General features: G+C 37.0%; 1 protein-coding gene across 4 annotated transcripts in view; it reads left to right on the plus strand.

Moving 5' to 3' along the window:
* The window catches only part of LOC131690293 (kinesin light chain-like), a 676,695-nt gene that overhangs the window by 503,258 nt on the left and 154,430 nt on the right, over positions 1 to 19,007 (plus strand). For all 4 annotated transcript variants that reach the window (XM_058975957.1, XM_058975958.1, XM_058975956.1 and 1 more), the window contains one exon: positions 6,464 to 6,691. In XM_058975957.1, the coding sequence (XP_058831940.1) occupies positions 6,464 to 6,691 (228 nt within the window). The remainder of the gene's footprint in view (positions 1 to 6,463; positions 6,692 to 19,007) is intronic.

The raw sequence follows: 19,007 nt of genomic DNA on the forward strand, positions 1-19,007 counted from the left end.
CAATTGCAATACCTTTCTATTGAGAAAGGCAAAACGTTGATTTCTTAGTTCTCAGTCGCGTTGGAAATTATAAAGTATAAATTTCAAATCGATTAAAAAAAAATTCGATTTTTTTGGCTCAGTACAATATATAACCCCTTTAGGAAAATTCAGTTTTCCCACCACAATTTAGATATTTTATTAACAGAGCATTAACAATAATTCGTTGGTATGTCTATTTTATGGGCCATTTTTTCGCTTTCCCATTGATTTGGTTTGAGATTTCTAGCACTGATGTTGTCCTATGCTGATTTGAGCGATTCTCTGAGTCCTGCCACTATCCCATGTAGTATGTGTTATCAAAAACATCGCGAAGCATCAAGTTCCAAATGTTCTCAAACGATATAATATCCGAAGAGAGTGATAAGAGTTATAAGAAATGTCTCATCACACTGTTAGGTGGATTAAAAGCGTTTTTTAGATTGGTCCCACTGTGCCGCGTTGGGAATTTGAGTAAACGTTATTGAGTATGAACTTCAAATCTATTCGAAAGTTTGTTGTTCGAATTTTTTGACTCAACACAACATACATAACCCCTTTAGGAAAATTCAGTTTTCGCTCCACAATGCATTAATTGAAGAATTTATATTTGTTATTAACGGAGCATTAGCAATAATTCCTTTGTATTTCTATTTTTTCCGCTTTTCCTTTAAATTGGTTTAACCTTTGAGATTTGTTGCACTGATATTGTCCTATGCTAATTTGAGCGATTCTCTGAGTCCTGCAACCATCCCATGTGGTATGTGTTATCAGAAACATCGCGAAGCATCAAGTTCTAAATATTCTCAATCGATATAATATTCGAAGAAAGCGATAAAAGTTATATGAAATGTATCATCACCAGAGGTGGGAAAATACCGGTTGAGTACCGGTACGGTAAACCAAATTTTCACAAGTGTCTATGTTTCCTTTACATTGTGTGCGGTCTCATCGCTGGTTGTGTTTATACGAGACACGAAAACCAAACCGAGTTTCGTTTACACAGCACCGCGGTTTGGTTTTGATTTTCGTTTACCGGTGCACGAGTATGGGAAGGAAACACGAGAATAACAAAACCAAACTTCGGTTGTGTTGCGGTTGTGTATTCGGGTTGATGTTTATCGGCTGTGCTAGTGCTGCTAGTATTTTTATTAAGAATTCTAAACAAATTTCTTTATAATATAAGGTATCTTTTCGGTAATTGAAAAAATGTCTTCAGACATATTTCTGTTCAAATAAATTATGTTCGTGGTCATGAATGGCGTTCCTTAACTCAATATTGAGACATTTTCATAATGATTTATCATCAGGAAGTTTTCAATATGGGTATGTTTGGTATGAGAAACTGCCCAAAAATCGAAAGTAAAAGGAAATTTAATAGCCTCCGCTATTTTTATACCTATGATAGCAGATCAAAATTTAAGATGACGGTATATTCAAGATATTCTGAAGAGATCTGAAATGGCGAGCTATATTCAATACTACTGGTATTCAATAACGTTTTAATGGTAAAAAATATCACGAAACAAGGGTATTTTTGATATCGAAAAGTTGTGTAGAGATTAAAAATTGTTATTCGTCGTCATTTTGCATCCCAATATGGTGTTATTTTCACGAAAATTTAGCATTTAAAAGCATGCATATTTAAATAGGCATATATTTCCAAGGAAACGAAACTTGAATTGCGTCGTAAATTAGAAATTCAAAATAGCGGCCTATTCATGATGATTTAACAACTAGCATGGTTATATTGTGGACTAATATCCACATTAATGATTGAAGGTCGTTTTACATGTTTTGTTGTAATGAGACAGACAACTTCGGGATTGGACACAATGTGATCAATTTTTTTTATTCAAATTATTGCGCAACCTTTTTTAAAAATTTAATTGTTCTGCAGTAGATTTACATACACACATCGACTGGTATCGCCGGAAATATTTATTCCTTAAAGAAACTTAGTTTTTAATGGCGGTCTATAAAATGAAAGTGTTTTTGCTATTCGTTAGTTGGTTGCTGTTCTCAATGAATTGTTTTTTTGTAATTGAATAATTTAGTGGTAGTTTTCACTAAACTCGAATGTACGCGACCAAACCTTCTAGATGTTTCAAAACGATGTACAGTAACAGCAAAAATAACTGAAATTCGTATTACCAGCACTCAGTAAATAAGAACCTAATCGTGAGTTTCCCCCCACTTGCGTCTGAGTTGCTTACCATATGTAAATAACACACACATACACGCAATTGCCTCTGTGCAAGGATAGATGTATCAATACGATGCGCCGTAGCAGTAATAATAAGGATATAGGGTGAGTGAGCCAGTTATGGCACTAGCTAAGCATTAGGAAAGAATTTGGTCCTTAATTTTTGTCAATATTCCACACTAAATTACAATCTATATCTTTTTAGGAAGATCTGACAGTTCTTAACAAGAAGCTGTTTTGAATTCAACCTATTTGCCATCGAAAATAGTTTTTAATGTGAAGTCAAAAAGTTTTGTCTTGCTCCAGTTATGGCACCAAGTGTTCCTTAGTTGGCCCTAGTAGTGCTCCAGTTATTGACACTATTATTATTTCGGAAATGCCTTAGCCAGTGTTTACAATACTTAAAGTTCTATGCAAATTGTAATATTTTCATAGGATATATGCAGTTTGTACGGAACTGTGTTCAGGTTTTGGAAGCACAGGTTGATAAGTGCGCACACGGATAGCATTTCCGTAAACGAGCAGATACTACCCAGGTAACCAATAAGCAAGCTGAATGCGTCTTAACGGCTACTTGATAAGCACTTAAGTCGTTTTAAATGCTATTTAAAAGTCGCTTTTGGCAAAATATACGGCTACATTACTGCTGTGCTATGAAAATGTTTTTTTTACTACTGTTGTGCATTCAGAATGCTGCTTACTGGCAAGAAGTTTTTAAACAGTTTTTCAAATGCTGATTAACAACAGTTATGCATAACGAATGCCAGCATACTGCAAGAAGCATCCGGAATGCAAATTTTACGCTACTTTACTGCATACACTAATGCTTGTTGGTTACCTGGGTATAATAACAAAATAATGGTTCAAACTCTATTGACATCGGCTTTAAAATGCCAGGATTTACAAGTCTACTTAACACTTTTAGGGGAAAGGGGTACGACAAAATGTGACATGTTGTGAAATGTGGGGGAGCGAGAGTAAACTAGAAAGTTAAGTTACATAACATGATTTTACTGACGAAATATCTTTTTAGATATTTTTTACGTACTATTCGAGGGGAAGGATGAAGAAAACTGTGAAATTGTGACAATTCGTTATATGTGGGAGAGGGAGTAAATTTTGCGTAACTTTTTTAGCTTTAGAACGGGGAGAAATTGTTTTTTGTAATTTCTGTGTTTTTCACTGCGGCTAATGGTGGCAAACTCAGAAAATCCGAAAAAAAATTAAACATCTAAACTCGGAGGGCGTTTGGCATATTATTCAGCGGATCTAGCGGCGAATTTTTTCGTGGATTTGAAATATTAACTCACGGCACCAATCTGCATCAGAAAATGCCTTAACCCGCACAACCCTAAAGATCGCTATTTTCAGTTTGCTCGACAGCGTTGTGCTTTTCAGCAACGGTACATTTATCAGACGATGTTGGTTCAGATGCAATGCTGACATGATTAGGCCTGACCCGTCCAGTGGCAGCCATTATAGTACTTAGGAAAAATTTTGGATTTCTGTGCATAAATCATTCAAACCATTTCCTTCCTAAAAATTAATAACCAATATTGTGCTTCATATTTTTTGCAATAGATACTGACTTAGACGAACCTTTTTTAAATGGAGTTGGCCATCGGACTGATGCGACAAATGTGTTAACTTTAAAGAGCAAGGTGGTTCGAGAAACTGGAAAATCCCTATCCTGCATGTCAGTCAACCACTTAGTTACTTTTTCCTCCTCCTCCTCCATCGTTAGCATAGATCTTGGCCCATTTTTATTCTGCCAGTGGCCACTCAATCGGTACCGCTCCGTAGAAACGGGAATACCGTAGGTCTTGCATGTGGTATACCTCGTCATTCCATTGCAAATTCGTCTTATGCCCATTTGTAACGCATCTTCCTTTTATCTTGGCACTCTTCCCCATTTTGCTGTAAATTTAAATAAGTATTCATCCATCGAATGATACATTGTGGTTTACAACGGGATTTGATGCAAAACAGTTTCCGCATCAAACAAATGTATTTCACAGCTTTGGCACACAACTAAATGTTTACCAGTTTAATACCGCGCTATTGAGTTCTACAAGATGACGACACGAATGAACTCATGGTGAATAAAGTTCATGTTTTACAATTCTCGGTGGTTTGTTTACCTTGTCAGTTGCGTGAGTGCGAGTGCAACGGGTGCTCATCTATTACATTCGAACTCACGTAACTTCTATGTAAACAAACCACCGAGAATTGTCAAACGAAGTTCATCCGGCTCATTTTGTGGGGTTACGTCGGTTGGTGTAAAACCTAATGGAGTGGAAATTTCAACGATCACTAGATCAAACGCCCGGAAACAACGAAAAAACAAATCGAGCAAACTACGGCCAAATAAAGCACACACTAAATTGATGCACCTGTTCTTCGCCCTATCAAATACTACATTAAAATATACGAAACATATACAATAAAATATTTAAGAGTAATATCTAAGCATTATACACCACTTATACGTGTTTACTGCATTGAGTGGTTGCATATTTCAGTTAAAATTAAGTGAAATAAAATGTATAGTTTTTAGCCCTACGGCTAAGAAAAGTGTTGAATTCTGAAAGCTTATATTTGAAATGAACAATACATCGTTCAACATGAAGGTTTCAATGTTAAACTTTTGGAAACAATGTGAAACAAGATTATTTACTTATGTTAATTTACGAAATACTCTGAATGGACTCATATTTTGGTTAATGGCTGTGTTGGATGCACTAGTGCGAACCACTGGTGCTAATGCCACGACTGGCTCACTCACCCTATGTATCCAAAATGCGAGTGTGTGCTCGAAATTATTCGAGAATCGCTTAACCAGCGCAACCAGACGTGGATTAGATCTCATTGATACGATATAAATACAGGCCACTTTGAATGCATTGAGTGTTAATGTCATGTCATGTTTAATTGATTTAATTAATTTTATTGATTTCATTAATTTAATTGATTTTATTGTTTTTGTTATTTTATTGACATCGCTGATTTCATTGTTTTCTTTAATTTCAATTTAAACAATTGTTGAACTTTTAACAACTGCTCAGAACCAGCCTATTCTATATTACCCCATTGACTCTCAACAACTAATTGAACTCAATTCAGTTGTCTATTCGGCAGCACTGCAGACGAGTTTACTGCTTCTTCTTTCAACCGAAGCACCGTGTACAGAAAAAACCAGGCCCGTTTTTCTAAAGCCAAACCGAAACCGCTGCTGAGAATACATCAACACAAGTTGAAATTCGTACACACATGTAAACGGTGCTGAGTGGCTCGGTTTGGTTTTGTAAACTGAGAGTCGGTGGAGGTTTTTCTTTCGTTTACCGTGTGAATGAAATCCAAACCGAATACGATGTGCATCACTCGTTTACACGTGTTGAGATTTTGAGAACAATACCAGTGTATGTACGTACCGGTTGGTTTTCTTACCCACCTCTGATCATCACACTGTTAGATGGATTAAAGACGTTTTTTATGTTCAACCTCGAATTCAATTTACTAAAATTTAAGTTGAATTTACCTAATTTTGAGTATACCCAAAACAACTCAAAAGTACCTTACTTCACGGAAGACCTCGACTGAGTCAAATCTTTCGTTTTGTTTTTGACAACACCAATAAGTGCGAAAGCGACGTATTCAAAAGTAAGTTAAAAGAAATGTATACAGATGTATACTTCCGGTTCCCACATAACTGTCTCATATGCATTTTCATCAGTTTTGAGTTAACCTCGGGGTTAGATTTTATTTTTATTGTACTTTATAATAATGCACTAAATGCTATTGATTTCATCAAAAATGTACAAAAAAGCACTAAATAATGTCAGTCCCAAATGAAAAGTACCCGCATACCAGTGCCATATGCATTTTGGATGAAAGCTGCAGGCGGAATTTATCTGTTATATCTGTTACTTTCCTGACAAATGTGCATTAATGAAACTGATTGGGAGGGTGGTAGGGCACAGTGTAGTTGTAAATCGTGCTCAGCTCCCCTGGGTACAAAATAAAACACAAATCTTATGGGCGCATTTTCTCGACATGATGATTTTGCATATTGGACTGGTATGCGGGTACCGACCGTTTAGGAAATGTGTATGTATCTACACCTCCCCCCTAAAAATAAGGACAAAATATATAAAATTGTTGCTGCCTGATTTATACACTTTTTCGTTAAACAATATCACATGTATTTAACATATACCTATTTCAATCTTGCATTCACAGACTAAGTATGAAGAAGTGGAAATGTACTATCAACGAGCTTTGGAAATTTATGAAATGAAACTAGGTCCAGACGATCCTAACGTAGCTAAAACCAAAAATAACTTAGCTAGTTGCTATTTGAAGCAAGGCAAATATAAACAAGCTGAAATACTGTATAAGCAGGTTTTGACTCGAGCCCATGAGAGAGAATTTGGGGCAATAAATGGAGAAAACAAGCCCATATGGCAGGTAAGACAAATTAAATCATTGCTTTTATACTTCTGGGCCTTTCTAAAAAAAGAAACGCTGTGCATCACTCCGTAAGTTATCTTTAAAGCAAGAGCGGGAAGGCGATGGTGTACTACAAAATGCCAAGTCTTAGAAAGCCGAGTCACAATAAAAGACCGCAATCATTCAAGGTCGAGAAGCACAAAAGGCCGAATTGCAAAATACCGAACCACAAAATTACGAAAAGCTCTAACGTACAGCAACCGTTCGGTAACTGAGCTAAGACGGCAGCCCAGTTAGCAAATGCCGCTCGCTAACCGGGGGAGATTTCGATGCTGAAGAGAAATCTGAAGTCGATGTTATGGTTACGAAGAAGATTAATTAATAGGTTACCGAATAATATCGACAAACACCTTTCAATATTTGTTCAGTGAAGAGGTGAAGAAATCGGCGAATCGCAAATTTACGACCACTTAATTTCTAACAAACAAAGACTAATATTTCACTTTATTGACTGATGAAATTGAAATTGAAATTGTGATTCATTTGTCAACATTGTTTTCCATTCGCTTGCCCCTGGTTAGTTTTGACATCAAAATGTCAAATCACGTTTGACGTCCATGTTTTGACGTTTAAATGCTTTTTAACTGGGCTGAAGCCCAATTACAGAGATGCCAGATTTGCAGACATGTCTGCAAATTCGCAGACTTTTAATTTTAGCTGCAGAATTTTTCAATGACGCAGATATTTGCAGATTTTTTAATTTGGTTGCAGATATTTACATTTTTTTAGTTTGGTTGCAGATATTTACAGATTTTTGGAAATAAAGGCCTTTGGTTACACTAGTTTCAAATTACAGATTTATCTACTTTAAGCATTTTTGGTACTTCTCAGACTTTTAAAATTATTATTGCAGACATTTGAAAAAAGTATCTGTCATCTCTGCGACCAGTTACCGAACGTCCAGTTAAAAAGCAGTTCAGTTAAAGAGCGCTCAGTTACCGAACGAATGTAGAGCACTCTAGTTAGAGTGTGGCCAAGAGGCCATGACGTATCCAAACGAACATGAAATTAGACGTATTCATAATAGAAATACGTCAGATTTCTGCTCGTTTGGATACGTCAAACGCGTCTTGGCCGCACTCTAACTAGAGTGCTCTAAACGAATACTGTAGTACAAATTTGGATTTAGTTGCGTGAACTTTGCTAGTATGTAAATTCTCAATTCGTGCTGATCATCTTCTCCACTACTTTCAGATTTTCGATAAATCGAAAATAAAGTCACTTCCCACAAGATCAGGTATGAACACTGATAGTTGCAAGAAGTGCGCTTCTAATCCTTAGAAAATGGGTAAAAATTTGATCCAAATCAAAGAAAAGAAGCACGATCGCTGGGGTACTCTCTCAAACAACGCTTTGGCTCATTGTATAGAGCCTTTATGTCTCAATACTTATCGAGTGCAAGCAAAGTTGAAGAAATGTCACCTTTCGATCACGTTCAAGGATGATCTGTTAAAAGATCTTCATGGGTGTCTCTTTTCAATCCCTTCAAACTCTTTCATTAACAGTTTCAGTGGGTTTGGCTTAACGTCAAACGGGGTAACTCTCAACAGCGGGGTAACTTGCAACACTTCAACAAGTTTCTTTTCAGGTGAATTTAACAACGCTAATAATAATGTTTACAATTTAGCACTATAGCTGTCAAATGTTAGCATATGTTAAAAGATAATCATGTACTACCAGTCATTATTTTCGGTTTCTTCAACGCGACAGGATAATCTCCAGTATTTCGAGATTTACAATAGAAAAGAAGCTGGAATGTCATGCTTTGCTCCATTTCAATGGTAAGAGCATACAATTTGTATGTCTTACGTACAGATCGAGTATACAGTAGCAAATGTTACTGTTTGATACAGGTTCGTTTACCATCTCAAATATACGCAAGATTTAACGATTTAACTATGCCAACTACCCATGTGGGGTAACATATAACATTTTTTTGTTTTATTACTATTATGCCTTGAGCCAGCTGGCTGATTGTGAGTTTAAAATAACAGTATATATAGCATTTTAAATCACAATTTAAAGTTTTAACCTACAACTGAGGAATTCCACGAAGATCCGTCCGAAAATCTCTAAAATTGTGATCGATCATCTTAGATTCCGATGAAACTTTACAGGTTTAACCGGCATGGAAGACTAAACATTTTCCACAATCAATAAGATTATTTTGACTCAAGCGCAATTTTCTGAAAGGGCGTAGACGTTTCTACGTGCAATAATTTCAAAATGTTTTTGTTCGATTACGCTATTTTATACAGTAAAACTATCTGAGAACGAGTTACAGGTAATGAACACTTCTGAATGAAAATAATATACACTGAAAAAAATTTTTGTGTAATTTCTCACAAAAACAAAAATTTATGATAAAAATTCAAATAGCAAAAAACCCATATTTTTTAATTTTTTATATTTTGTCAACAAAAACCTAAAGAGAAAAGAAACATTTTAAATGTGATTTCATGATGGAGAAATTATCAGCACAAAAGCTTTCCTAACAATAACTTTATACATGTTTTTAAATTTCATACTAATTGACATACAAAACTGTATTTTTTTACAGAATATAATTCTAAGTATCATATTAAATCAAAATGAATTTAAGAAATATCTTCCAAAATGCGATAGTTTTTGAGATATTTGGGTTTTGCACCAACAAAAACAATTAATTCATATAATTACATCCTTTTTAAAAGTTATTCGCATTACCCAAACAAATTTTCATAATTCATACTTTTTTTTGTCTTTTTTTTTGGAGAGTTGTCCTACTGGAGCTTTAGAGCTAGGTTCTCGGAAGGGCTCCCCGTCAGAATCACATACTACAATTTGCAGACGAGACAGGCAATGCCGCCCACTAAAACACTGCATTAGGCCAATTGTAGCGGGCCGTGATTCTGAATGTCAATTCATTGTACGGTTCAGGTATGTGCGGGCGCAAGGACTCGCGATCGCGTGTATCATCGCGAAGGTCTCGAACATTTGTACGTTGACGTGCTCGATAGCGTGTGCGTTTGTATGTCGCGTGTGCTAACGTGTATATAACTTCGCGTGTATAAATTCTATTTCATAACCGTGTGCCTTTCGCATATTCGCGTATGTTCTAGAATGATCGCGGGCGGACCGTGAATCTGATACTTAATTTTTTGTGTACGGTTCAGATTCCAGAAGAAAGTAGGTTCTTCCATATCATTAGAGTTTCCAATCATGTCGCCGTAGAACGCGTGGTCTAGTGGATATGAGCTTTATTTTTTTGATTGGTCCAACTGAATGTATGGACCTAAATTGCTAGAATGAAGGCTAAAGATTTCCGGACGTGACCGATTCATGATAGCGCGTGTTTGCGGGATCGCGTTTGTGACCGCATTTGTAACTTCGTAAGTACTAAAACGTTCACACAATTGCCGGAGTGTTATCAAGTTTACGCGATCGCGGGCATAGGTGTACGTAGATGATCGCGAAGGGCTTAAGCGTTCGTATGTTGACCCGGGAACCGTGTTCCGGAATTCTTGAAACCGGTCATCAAGTGTCCGCTTGTATCGATGCCTTCGTATTCTTCATAGATCATCGAGTTGATGTTTTTTGATGTGCAGCATGCCATGATTATAATAAAAATAAAACCATGTTCCGGAAATGGTCATCAAGTGTCCGTATGTGTCCGGATACCTTCGTATATGTTTGCATTCTTCATAGATCTTCGACTTGACGTTTTTTGTTGTGCCTTATGCCATGATTATCATAAAAACCAAAATTCGTATTCCGGAATTCTCGGAATCGAGCATCATGGGTCCGCATGTGTACGGATGTCTTCATACATGATTGCATTCTTCATAGATCATCGAGTTGATGTTTTTTGATGTGCCGCATGCCACGATTATCATAAAAATAAAATTTGACCTGGGAACCATGTTCCGGAATTCCCGGAACTGGTCATCAAGTGTCTACATGTGTCCGGATACCTTCGTATATGATTACATTCTTCATAGATCATCCAGTTGATGTTTTTTGATGTGCCGCATTCCACGATTATCATAAAAATAAAATTTGTCCTGGAAACCGTGTTCCGGAACTCCCGGAACTGGTCATCAATTGTCTACATGTGTCCGGATACCTTCATATATGATTACATTCTTCATAGATCATCCAGTTGATGTTTTTTGATGTGCCGCATTCCACGATTATCATAAAAATAAAATTTGTCCTGGAAACCGCATTCCGGAACTCCCGGAACTGGTCATCAATTGTCTACATGTGTCCGGATACCTTCGTATATGATTGCATTCTTAATAGTTCATCGAGTTAATGTTTTTTGATGTGCCTTATGCCATGATTATCATAAAAATAAAATTCGTTCTGGGACCCGTGTTCCGGAGTTCCCGAAACTCTCCATCAAGTGTCCGTATGTATCCGGATGCCTTCGTATATGATTGCATTCTTCATAGCTCATCGAGTTGATGTTTTTTAATGTGCCGCATGCTATGATTATCATAAAAATAAAATTTGACCTGGGAACCATGTTCTGGAAATACCGGAACTAGTCATCAAGTGTCTACATGTGTCCGGATACCTTCGTATATGATTACATTCTTCATAGTTTATCGAGTTTATGTGTTTTGATGTGCCGCATGCCACGATTATCATAAAAATAAAATTTGTCCTGGGAACCGTGTTCCGGAATTCCCGGAACTGGTCATCAATTGTCCACATGTGTACGGATGCTTTCGTATATGATTGCATTCTTCATAGATCATCGAGTTGATGTTTTTTGATGTGCCGCATGCCATGATTATCATAAAAAAAAAAATTTGACACGGGAACCGTGTTTTGGAATTCTCGGAACTGGTCATCAAGTGTCTACATGTGTTCGGATGCCTTCGAATGTGATTGCATTCTTCTTAGATCATCGAGTTGATGTTTTTTGATGTGCCGCATTCCACAATTATCATAAAAAATAAATTTCATCCTGGGAACCATGTTCCGGAATTCCCGGAACTGGTCAGAAAGTGGCAAATCTATATTAAACCTCTATTGAATTAATTGCTTGCTATACTAAGTAGACGATCTGATAAGATTTGTTGAAATAAATTAGTGTTTCTGTTATAATAAAGCATATGCAATGTAAGTTCATGAATGGCCACTTTTGGGAACCGCTCCCAGGAACTGGCCAATTCGTATTAATCATATATGAAGTGCAATTATTATGTAAAAACCAATTTCAATTAGCAATTATTGCAATTATTATGTAAAAACCAATTTCTAACCAATTCTTGTCGAAAAATGTTGAATTCTAGCGTTGTTTTGAAAATATTTATGAAAAACTGAAAATGGCCAAAAGTTGGTACCCCACTGCAATCTGGATTTACTCCGGGGTCGTAGCTCCGAATACAATTTTTAAAGCATTTTCGAAAATTGGAATAATTTCCGGTTCTTTGGCAAAAAACTGCATCAAAATCGATTAAACAGAAAAAAAGTTATGGCCAATTGAACGTCGATTTTGGTGTATCGAAGAGGGCTTGGTAGTTTGAAGGTTAATTACGATAATCTTAGTTCTATGGATAATACTTGAAACTATTAGTTCTGAAATGAAGGGTTAAAGCCCTAATAGTTAGCTTTTCCTGCCTTTGTGAGCAAATCAGCCATAAATCGTATGTTAGAGCTGTTCAAAACCGTTGTTGTTCGTATACAACATAGGCACGAATTTTAAATAGAATAAAATAAAATAATTTCAATTAAATTAAACGTTCAAAATGTAGTACATATAATCATTGTACTAGAGGTAAATAAAAATATATATTAGACTTCAATGAAGTTCATGTATTGCAAGTTACCCCATATGCTTAGTTATTTGCAACAGGCATAAGCTTCGGCCATCCTGAAAACTTCGATTTGATAAGTACCTTTTGGTATTCTCATTCTCACGTTTGTACATTTCGAATATTATTCTAAAGTTTCAGCATTTTTAGTTATACCGCTTTGAAATTGAAAAGTTTTTCAAGTAACCCCGTTTGACGGTACACTACTAATGGCTCCAAGTGCATTGATTGATATTCATAAAAATTGTGTGATGTGCCGTGAAGAAAATTATTTGTTTTCATTTTCATAGATAACTTATTTTGAGCCACTCTCAGTTAAAGATTCATCGAGCGCGAAAATTGTCTTGTGACATCAAACAGAAATTTATTTCTAATATCAGAGAGAGAAAATTGAAAACTCATTGAGATATTTAACTATTGAGTTGATAGCATACTATTCAATTTCATGTTTTACCAAAGAAAGTTACACAGAAAGTTATTTCTAATAAACTCTAAGTATGTACGGGCCGCAAAATGATATCGAAATTTGATATCATATTTGATTAACATAAACAGATAGGAAAATAAGATTTTGATTTGATACTGACATCAAAATATGATTTCCACTAGCTGTAATTTAAATATTTGACTTTGGTCGGGTACGTTGTCAATTGTTGGTGCCAATCCGAACTAAAAGGAATATGAACAAAACCATACTTTTCACTGTAACAGTACAGGAATTCTATAATAATTCACAGAAAAATGTTCAAAAGTATAAGCTTCAAAAGTTTCAGCAGCAAATTTCATTTTAGAAATATGACTTTTACAGCATACTAACATAAATTATTTTTCCATTTTTTTCTCTAAAGCAGTTACTGTTAATGATAATTTATCGAATCAATTTGGTCCGACAGTGATATTAATTGTTACATAAAGTTTTATTGTAAATCTCCTAGACTAATTCTACGTCGAACGGTGTAGAAACAGTAATAACCAAAATATATGTTGCTCTATGGTTTCATAGTAAATACTATTTTTATTTTTCATTCAGGAATATAGTTCAATTGGAAAGCAAATTACGATTTCTGAAGTTTGTGAAAATGCCTGGAATCTACTTTATAATTAGATCTTCCAAAGAAGTCATCACCAGTTGTTTTGAAAATTTTAGCGCAGACGCATCATTCAATAAAAGAATGCATATAATAGTGGAAAGTGTTGTTTTTGCTACATATTCCCAATGATATGATTGTAAAACAAAATTTGTAACGATGTTACAAAAAAGTTTCCGTAAATAGATTTAATTTAGTACATCATTAATGTCGGGAATGGAAGAGAGCGAAGTAATTCTCGCGCGCATGGGAAACAGCATGAGTTGGATCGAGCTTTTAAACCTTCGTTCGACCGAAGCGCCCCAAGTGGTGGGGAATATAATCAAATACATAAATCAGTCGTGACTTGAAACTGATGGGTCAGAACTCATCACATGGGAGAATGACCAATTGAATTTGGAGGATTTAAAAATAAAGTACAAAGGGAACTCGCGACGCGCTAGGGACGAGGGAAGCGGAAAACTTTATAAATGAGTCTTGGACAAATGATCTTTTCCTCGATTCGATCGGCATTGTGAACAGTCGAAAAAGTTGGAAGTTCAGAGTAGATAGTTTAAATTTCTTGATATGCCGCTCGACGACATTTACAGACGAGAAATAAGGTGGAAGTTAAATATAGGCCCAGAATTTGGGAAATGTGCATAGTGCGATATGTGAGTATGCGAATTAAAATTATTGTATCAGTACTAAGACGTTGCTCTACAGATCGTAGGTACGTAGGTACGATAACCCGCGTGTGCAAAAGTTTTATACCGCAAATTGCTTCGAGGTTCAGGTAAAAAAAATCTGTTGCTTGTACCAAATTAATGAATAAGTGCTAATGCAATGTTCGCTATTTGCTCTTGAAGGAATTAACATCCTTCAAGTGAAGGTGTTACTGCCAGGTGTAGGGGACTACGACTAGCCACGTTTTCCCTCGGACGCTCCAGAAGCTTGGCGGCTTGTAGCCCCGCTCGTTGTCAGGCCCGTGTTCGTCCATCGCATCTGTGGGCTGTGAAGGTAATCCACGCCTTCTGGGAATGATCGCCAGTTGTCAACCGCTGGACATCATTCAATCTGGCCTCGTAGCAGCGATTTCGTGATCACGAATGGCGAAACTCAAATTCAAGTTGCAGAGTAACTGCCATCGAAATTTGCACCGCCGTCGGCTAGCTAGCCGAGACACATAGGCAGTTAAGACACTGACAGCATTCATTCGGCCGCCGCCGAAAAGCCATTGTCGTTGGAAAAATTAGCCGCTAGCAACCTCCCACTCTCCCACCGTTGGATCGTCGCCTCAACAGAATTAAGGTCAGAACATTTATTGTCGTGTTATGCATTAGTGCATAGGTAGACAGTAGATTTGTGGGCTAGAGTTAGTCGTTCTACCTTGCATGGAGAACGGAAGAAACGAGAAGTGAAAAAAGACAACTCAAGCGCTTGAGATACAAAAATAGATTTTTGTCGGTATAGAAGAAACAACGTAAATTAAACCGTTTTTAGCACAGATTCGATTTTGCATTGGAATAAATTCGCGTGTCGTGAAGGAGGAAGAAACAAGATCATTGGTCATTTTAGTATTAAAGGTGAATCGACATAGTTCCCGTTGGTCATCCTTACAGTTCTAAAATACATAGAGGTGCCGTTTTGTTCACGTTGGTCTCTGGGAACGATTGGTATAAATTCGCGATTAATTTAAAGAACTCGCCTTGAGAAGTCTCGTCGGGCACGTGACGAACACATGCTGATTTGCATGCAAGCGTGATTTATTGTGCTTGCTTGGTGCATAAGCAAATCAGTGGAAAACCAACCAGTGACCCGTTACATTTGGCACCCAACTGTAGGTTAGGACACAGATAAGCGCTTTTCGATTAAATTTAGATAAATTAAGTTCGACTATTCTAGGAATACCGGTTTAAGATTAGTCATGAATAATACTTACGGTTTTGGGATATTTCGATAGAAGTTCGAGTTTAAGTGATCAGTCGGTAAAACCTAAAAGTAAAAAATAGGATTAGTTTGTTGATCATTTGCTATTTTTATATAGTAAGGTCAGTATATTGCCATTTCCATAGTGGACATTTTTTTTAACATTAAGTTGAATTTGAATTTTTTTTTTTTGCGCTATTTCATATATTTTGAATTTTGGTTGAAATAAGATGGCGTGTACATCCAATCAACTAGGATTGGGATCGTATATTAATCCCTCTGATCTGCTTCCGAATGAAGTAGAATACGAATTGAATATTCGCAGTATCAATTTGTCGAACGTTCCTATTGAGGAACAAAGAAAAGCTTTGCGAAAAGTTTTACTAGAAGAAATTCATAGCCCAAAAATTCTCAAGCCAAAAAAGTCAAATGCTGACGAAGTGACAACTATTCAAGTTAAACTGATTACAATAAGACAGGAGCTCGAACAAGACAGAAATTGCTGTCAAGATTGAGACGTTATCGATTACGAGTGATGCGATCACATGCTTTAGATGAAAGTCAGGTGAAAATGAAAGAAGAGCTGTTGGATGAAATCGAAACGATGTTTGACATTTATGCCACCCCAGAGGATAGGATTGCTAGGCTGAGGAAGTCAACTTCTGGTAGATCGTTTATGCATAGTACGATACAAAGTGTAGGTAGGGACCCAGCACTTGAATTTCCTCCGCCGTCAAACGTCCCGAGATTGTCGGAAATCGGCAGTTCTCAGAACCAATCAGCGTATTCTGAGCGTCCGCGCCGTATAATATCCAATGTACAACAGCAATCTCAAGATCGATTACAAAGGACTTCTCTAGTGGTAGCGATACCGCTAGGTCAGGAACCGGATAGGCCGGAAACTCTAATTTGTGATAGAACAAGTATGAGATCGGAAGTCAGCAATATTGTAGAGAATGTGATGGCAATTCAAATGGAAGGTATAGTACTGCGAATAATGCAGAGTGTGCAACAAACCCAGCAAAGGAACTATAGAGCATCGTGTACCGAGAGAGGCGAGGAAGGCTTTGATAGTTTCTGGGGTAAACCATATGCAAAACAACTACAGCAGATTACTGAATCAGAATGTTAATCTAGAAATTGTAGCAGGTCAGAGACAACAGGGAAGGTTGAATAGGAATAGAAGTAGCCCAGTAACACCAGTCGAGGTAGGAAATATAAGAGAGGAGCATGTACAACCTGCACTGAACGAATCAGCAAGCGAATACGGTGACGAACTACTGGGGAATAGGAACATGAGATTCGAGAGTAAAAATGATAGGATACCAATTAATAAATGGCCTTTCAGGTTTAGTGAGGATCCAAAAGGTATGGCGGTAGAAGAGTTTGTCAAACGGGTTGAAGTATTAGCAAAGAATAACAAAGTTTCCGATGTAGAATTGTTAAGTAAAGCCAATTTTCTATTCAAACCGGAATCAGTGGCGGAAATTTGGTATTATACATTCTCGCAAAAGTTTACATCGTGGCAGGTGTTGAAATACCACTTACGTTTGAGGTTTGAGGTACCAAATAAGGATAAGGTTGTTGAAAGACAAATTAGGGATAGAAAGCAACAACCCAATTAAACTTTCGTAGCATATATGGGGGAAATTGAGCGATTATGTCAACAAATGTCTAAACCCATAGATGAAAGAGCAAAGATAGATATCTTACTAGAAAACATGCGAGACTGGTATAGGCCACATTTAGCATTTATAAATATTGCGAACTTGGATGTTCAATCTCTCTGTAACTTATGCTACGACCTTGATAAATCAGTGTACAGATCATACGCGCAAAGCGCAAAGAAGCAGATATTTTAATGTAAATTGTTTGAACGACGAGGAGCGAGAAGAGGTGTATGAAGCTGAAGACCCGGTAGACGAAGAAGTAAATATTATTAGCAGAACCAATACTAGAAGAGGGGTAAAACTTGATGTTGTAGGTACATGCGGTAATGAACCTGTGAATAATTCGGAGAACAACGTGCTTTGTTGGAACTGTCAACAATTCGGTCATTACTGGAGAGATTGCACGAAAAACAAGCGATTGTTTTGCCATATTTGCGGGAGACATGACGTGGTGGTAGCGAATTGCCCCGGAAGCCATCGTCAATCTAGATTTTCCAATCCAAAAAACGGGAATCAGGAAGTTATGATAATAAATATACACGAGAATCGATGTCCACATGTAACAGTTTCGATCTTGGGGACTACAGTTGAGGGTTTGCTAGATTCTGGAGCAGCAGCGAGTATTATCAGTGACCCAACCATCGTAGAAAGGCATAATTTTACAATGAAGCCTACAAAATTACGAATACGTACAGCAGACGGGACATCACACGATTGTTTGAGCTCGATTTGCATACCGTTTACATTTAGGGGAACAACCAAGATTATTCAAACTTTATTCGAGCCAAAAATTGCAAAGAAGCTAATCCTTGGAAATGATTTTTGGAAAGCATTTAGGATAGCACCCGCGATTGAAGAAAATGGTCAGTGGAGTAGAGTGGAAGTGAATACCCTGACGACAAATCCGAGTTCAATGAATTTTATCGAAAATTATTTTGCAGAGCAAGCAGTAGAAATAAATCTGGTTTTAGAGCCCGGTGAGGACGAGATCGTGCCAACAAAAATGGAGGAAGACGTGAGCCTGTAATTACCAGCATTGGAAATTCCAAGAAACATTGAGCCCAGGGAAATTGAAACGGAACACACACTTACGGAGATACAAAGAAATGAACTGCTGAAAATAGTGAAATACTGAAGGGAGAGGGAACACTAGGACGTACAAAGTTGTTGGAACATAAGATTGAAATAATGGAGGGACACAAACCGAAAAAGGCTCCCAGATATAGGTGGTCTCCAGCAATACAGAAGGAGATGGAAAAGGAAATTTAAAGGATGAAGGAGCTGGATGTAATCGAGGAGTCTGAATCAGACTGGTGTAATCCATTACTGCCTGTAAAGAAATCCTCGGGTGAATGGAGGTTATGCCTTGATTGCAGAAGAGTGAACGAAGTCACAAAGAAAGAGGCGTACCCCTTTCCAGACATGCACGGAATTTTCGGCAGAATTGAAAGCGCTAAATATTTCTCCATTATTGATTTGTCGAAAGCATATTGGCAAATTTTACTAGCACTGGTAAGTGGAGACTACACGTCTTTTAGAGCAGGGAAATCATTATACCGATTCAAAGTTATGCCTTTGGATTAACAGGAGCCCCAATCACTCAGACAAAACTAATGAATAAAGTTTTAGGATATGATTTGGAACCGCAGGTATTCGTGTACCTGGATGACATTGTCATTACCTCCAAAACATTCGATGATTATATGAAATTGCTTCGTACTGTTGCAGAAAGATGGAGACGAGCTAATTTATCAATTAGCATTGAAAAATCTCAATTTTGCAAAAAACAAATTTCGTATTT

This window comes from Topomyia yanbarensis, chromosome 3 (assembly GCF_030247195.1).
Source record: "Topomyia yanbarensis strain Yona2022 chromosome 3, ASM3024719v1, whole genome shotgun sequence".
Lineage (NCBI taxonomy): Eukaryota > Metazoa > Arthropoda > Insecta > Diptera > Culicidae > Topomyia > Topomyia yanbarensis.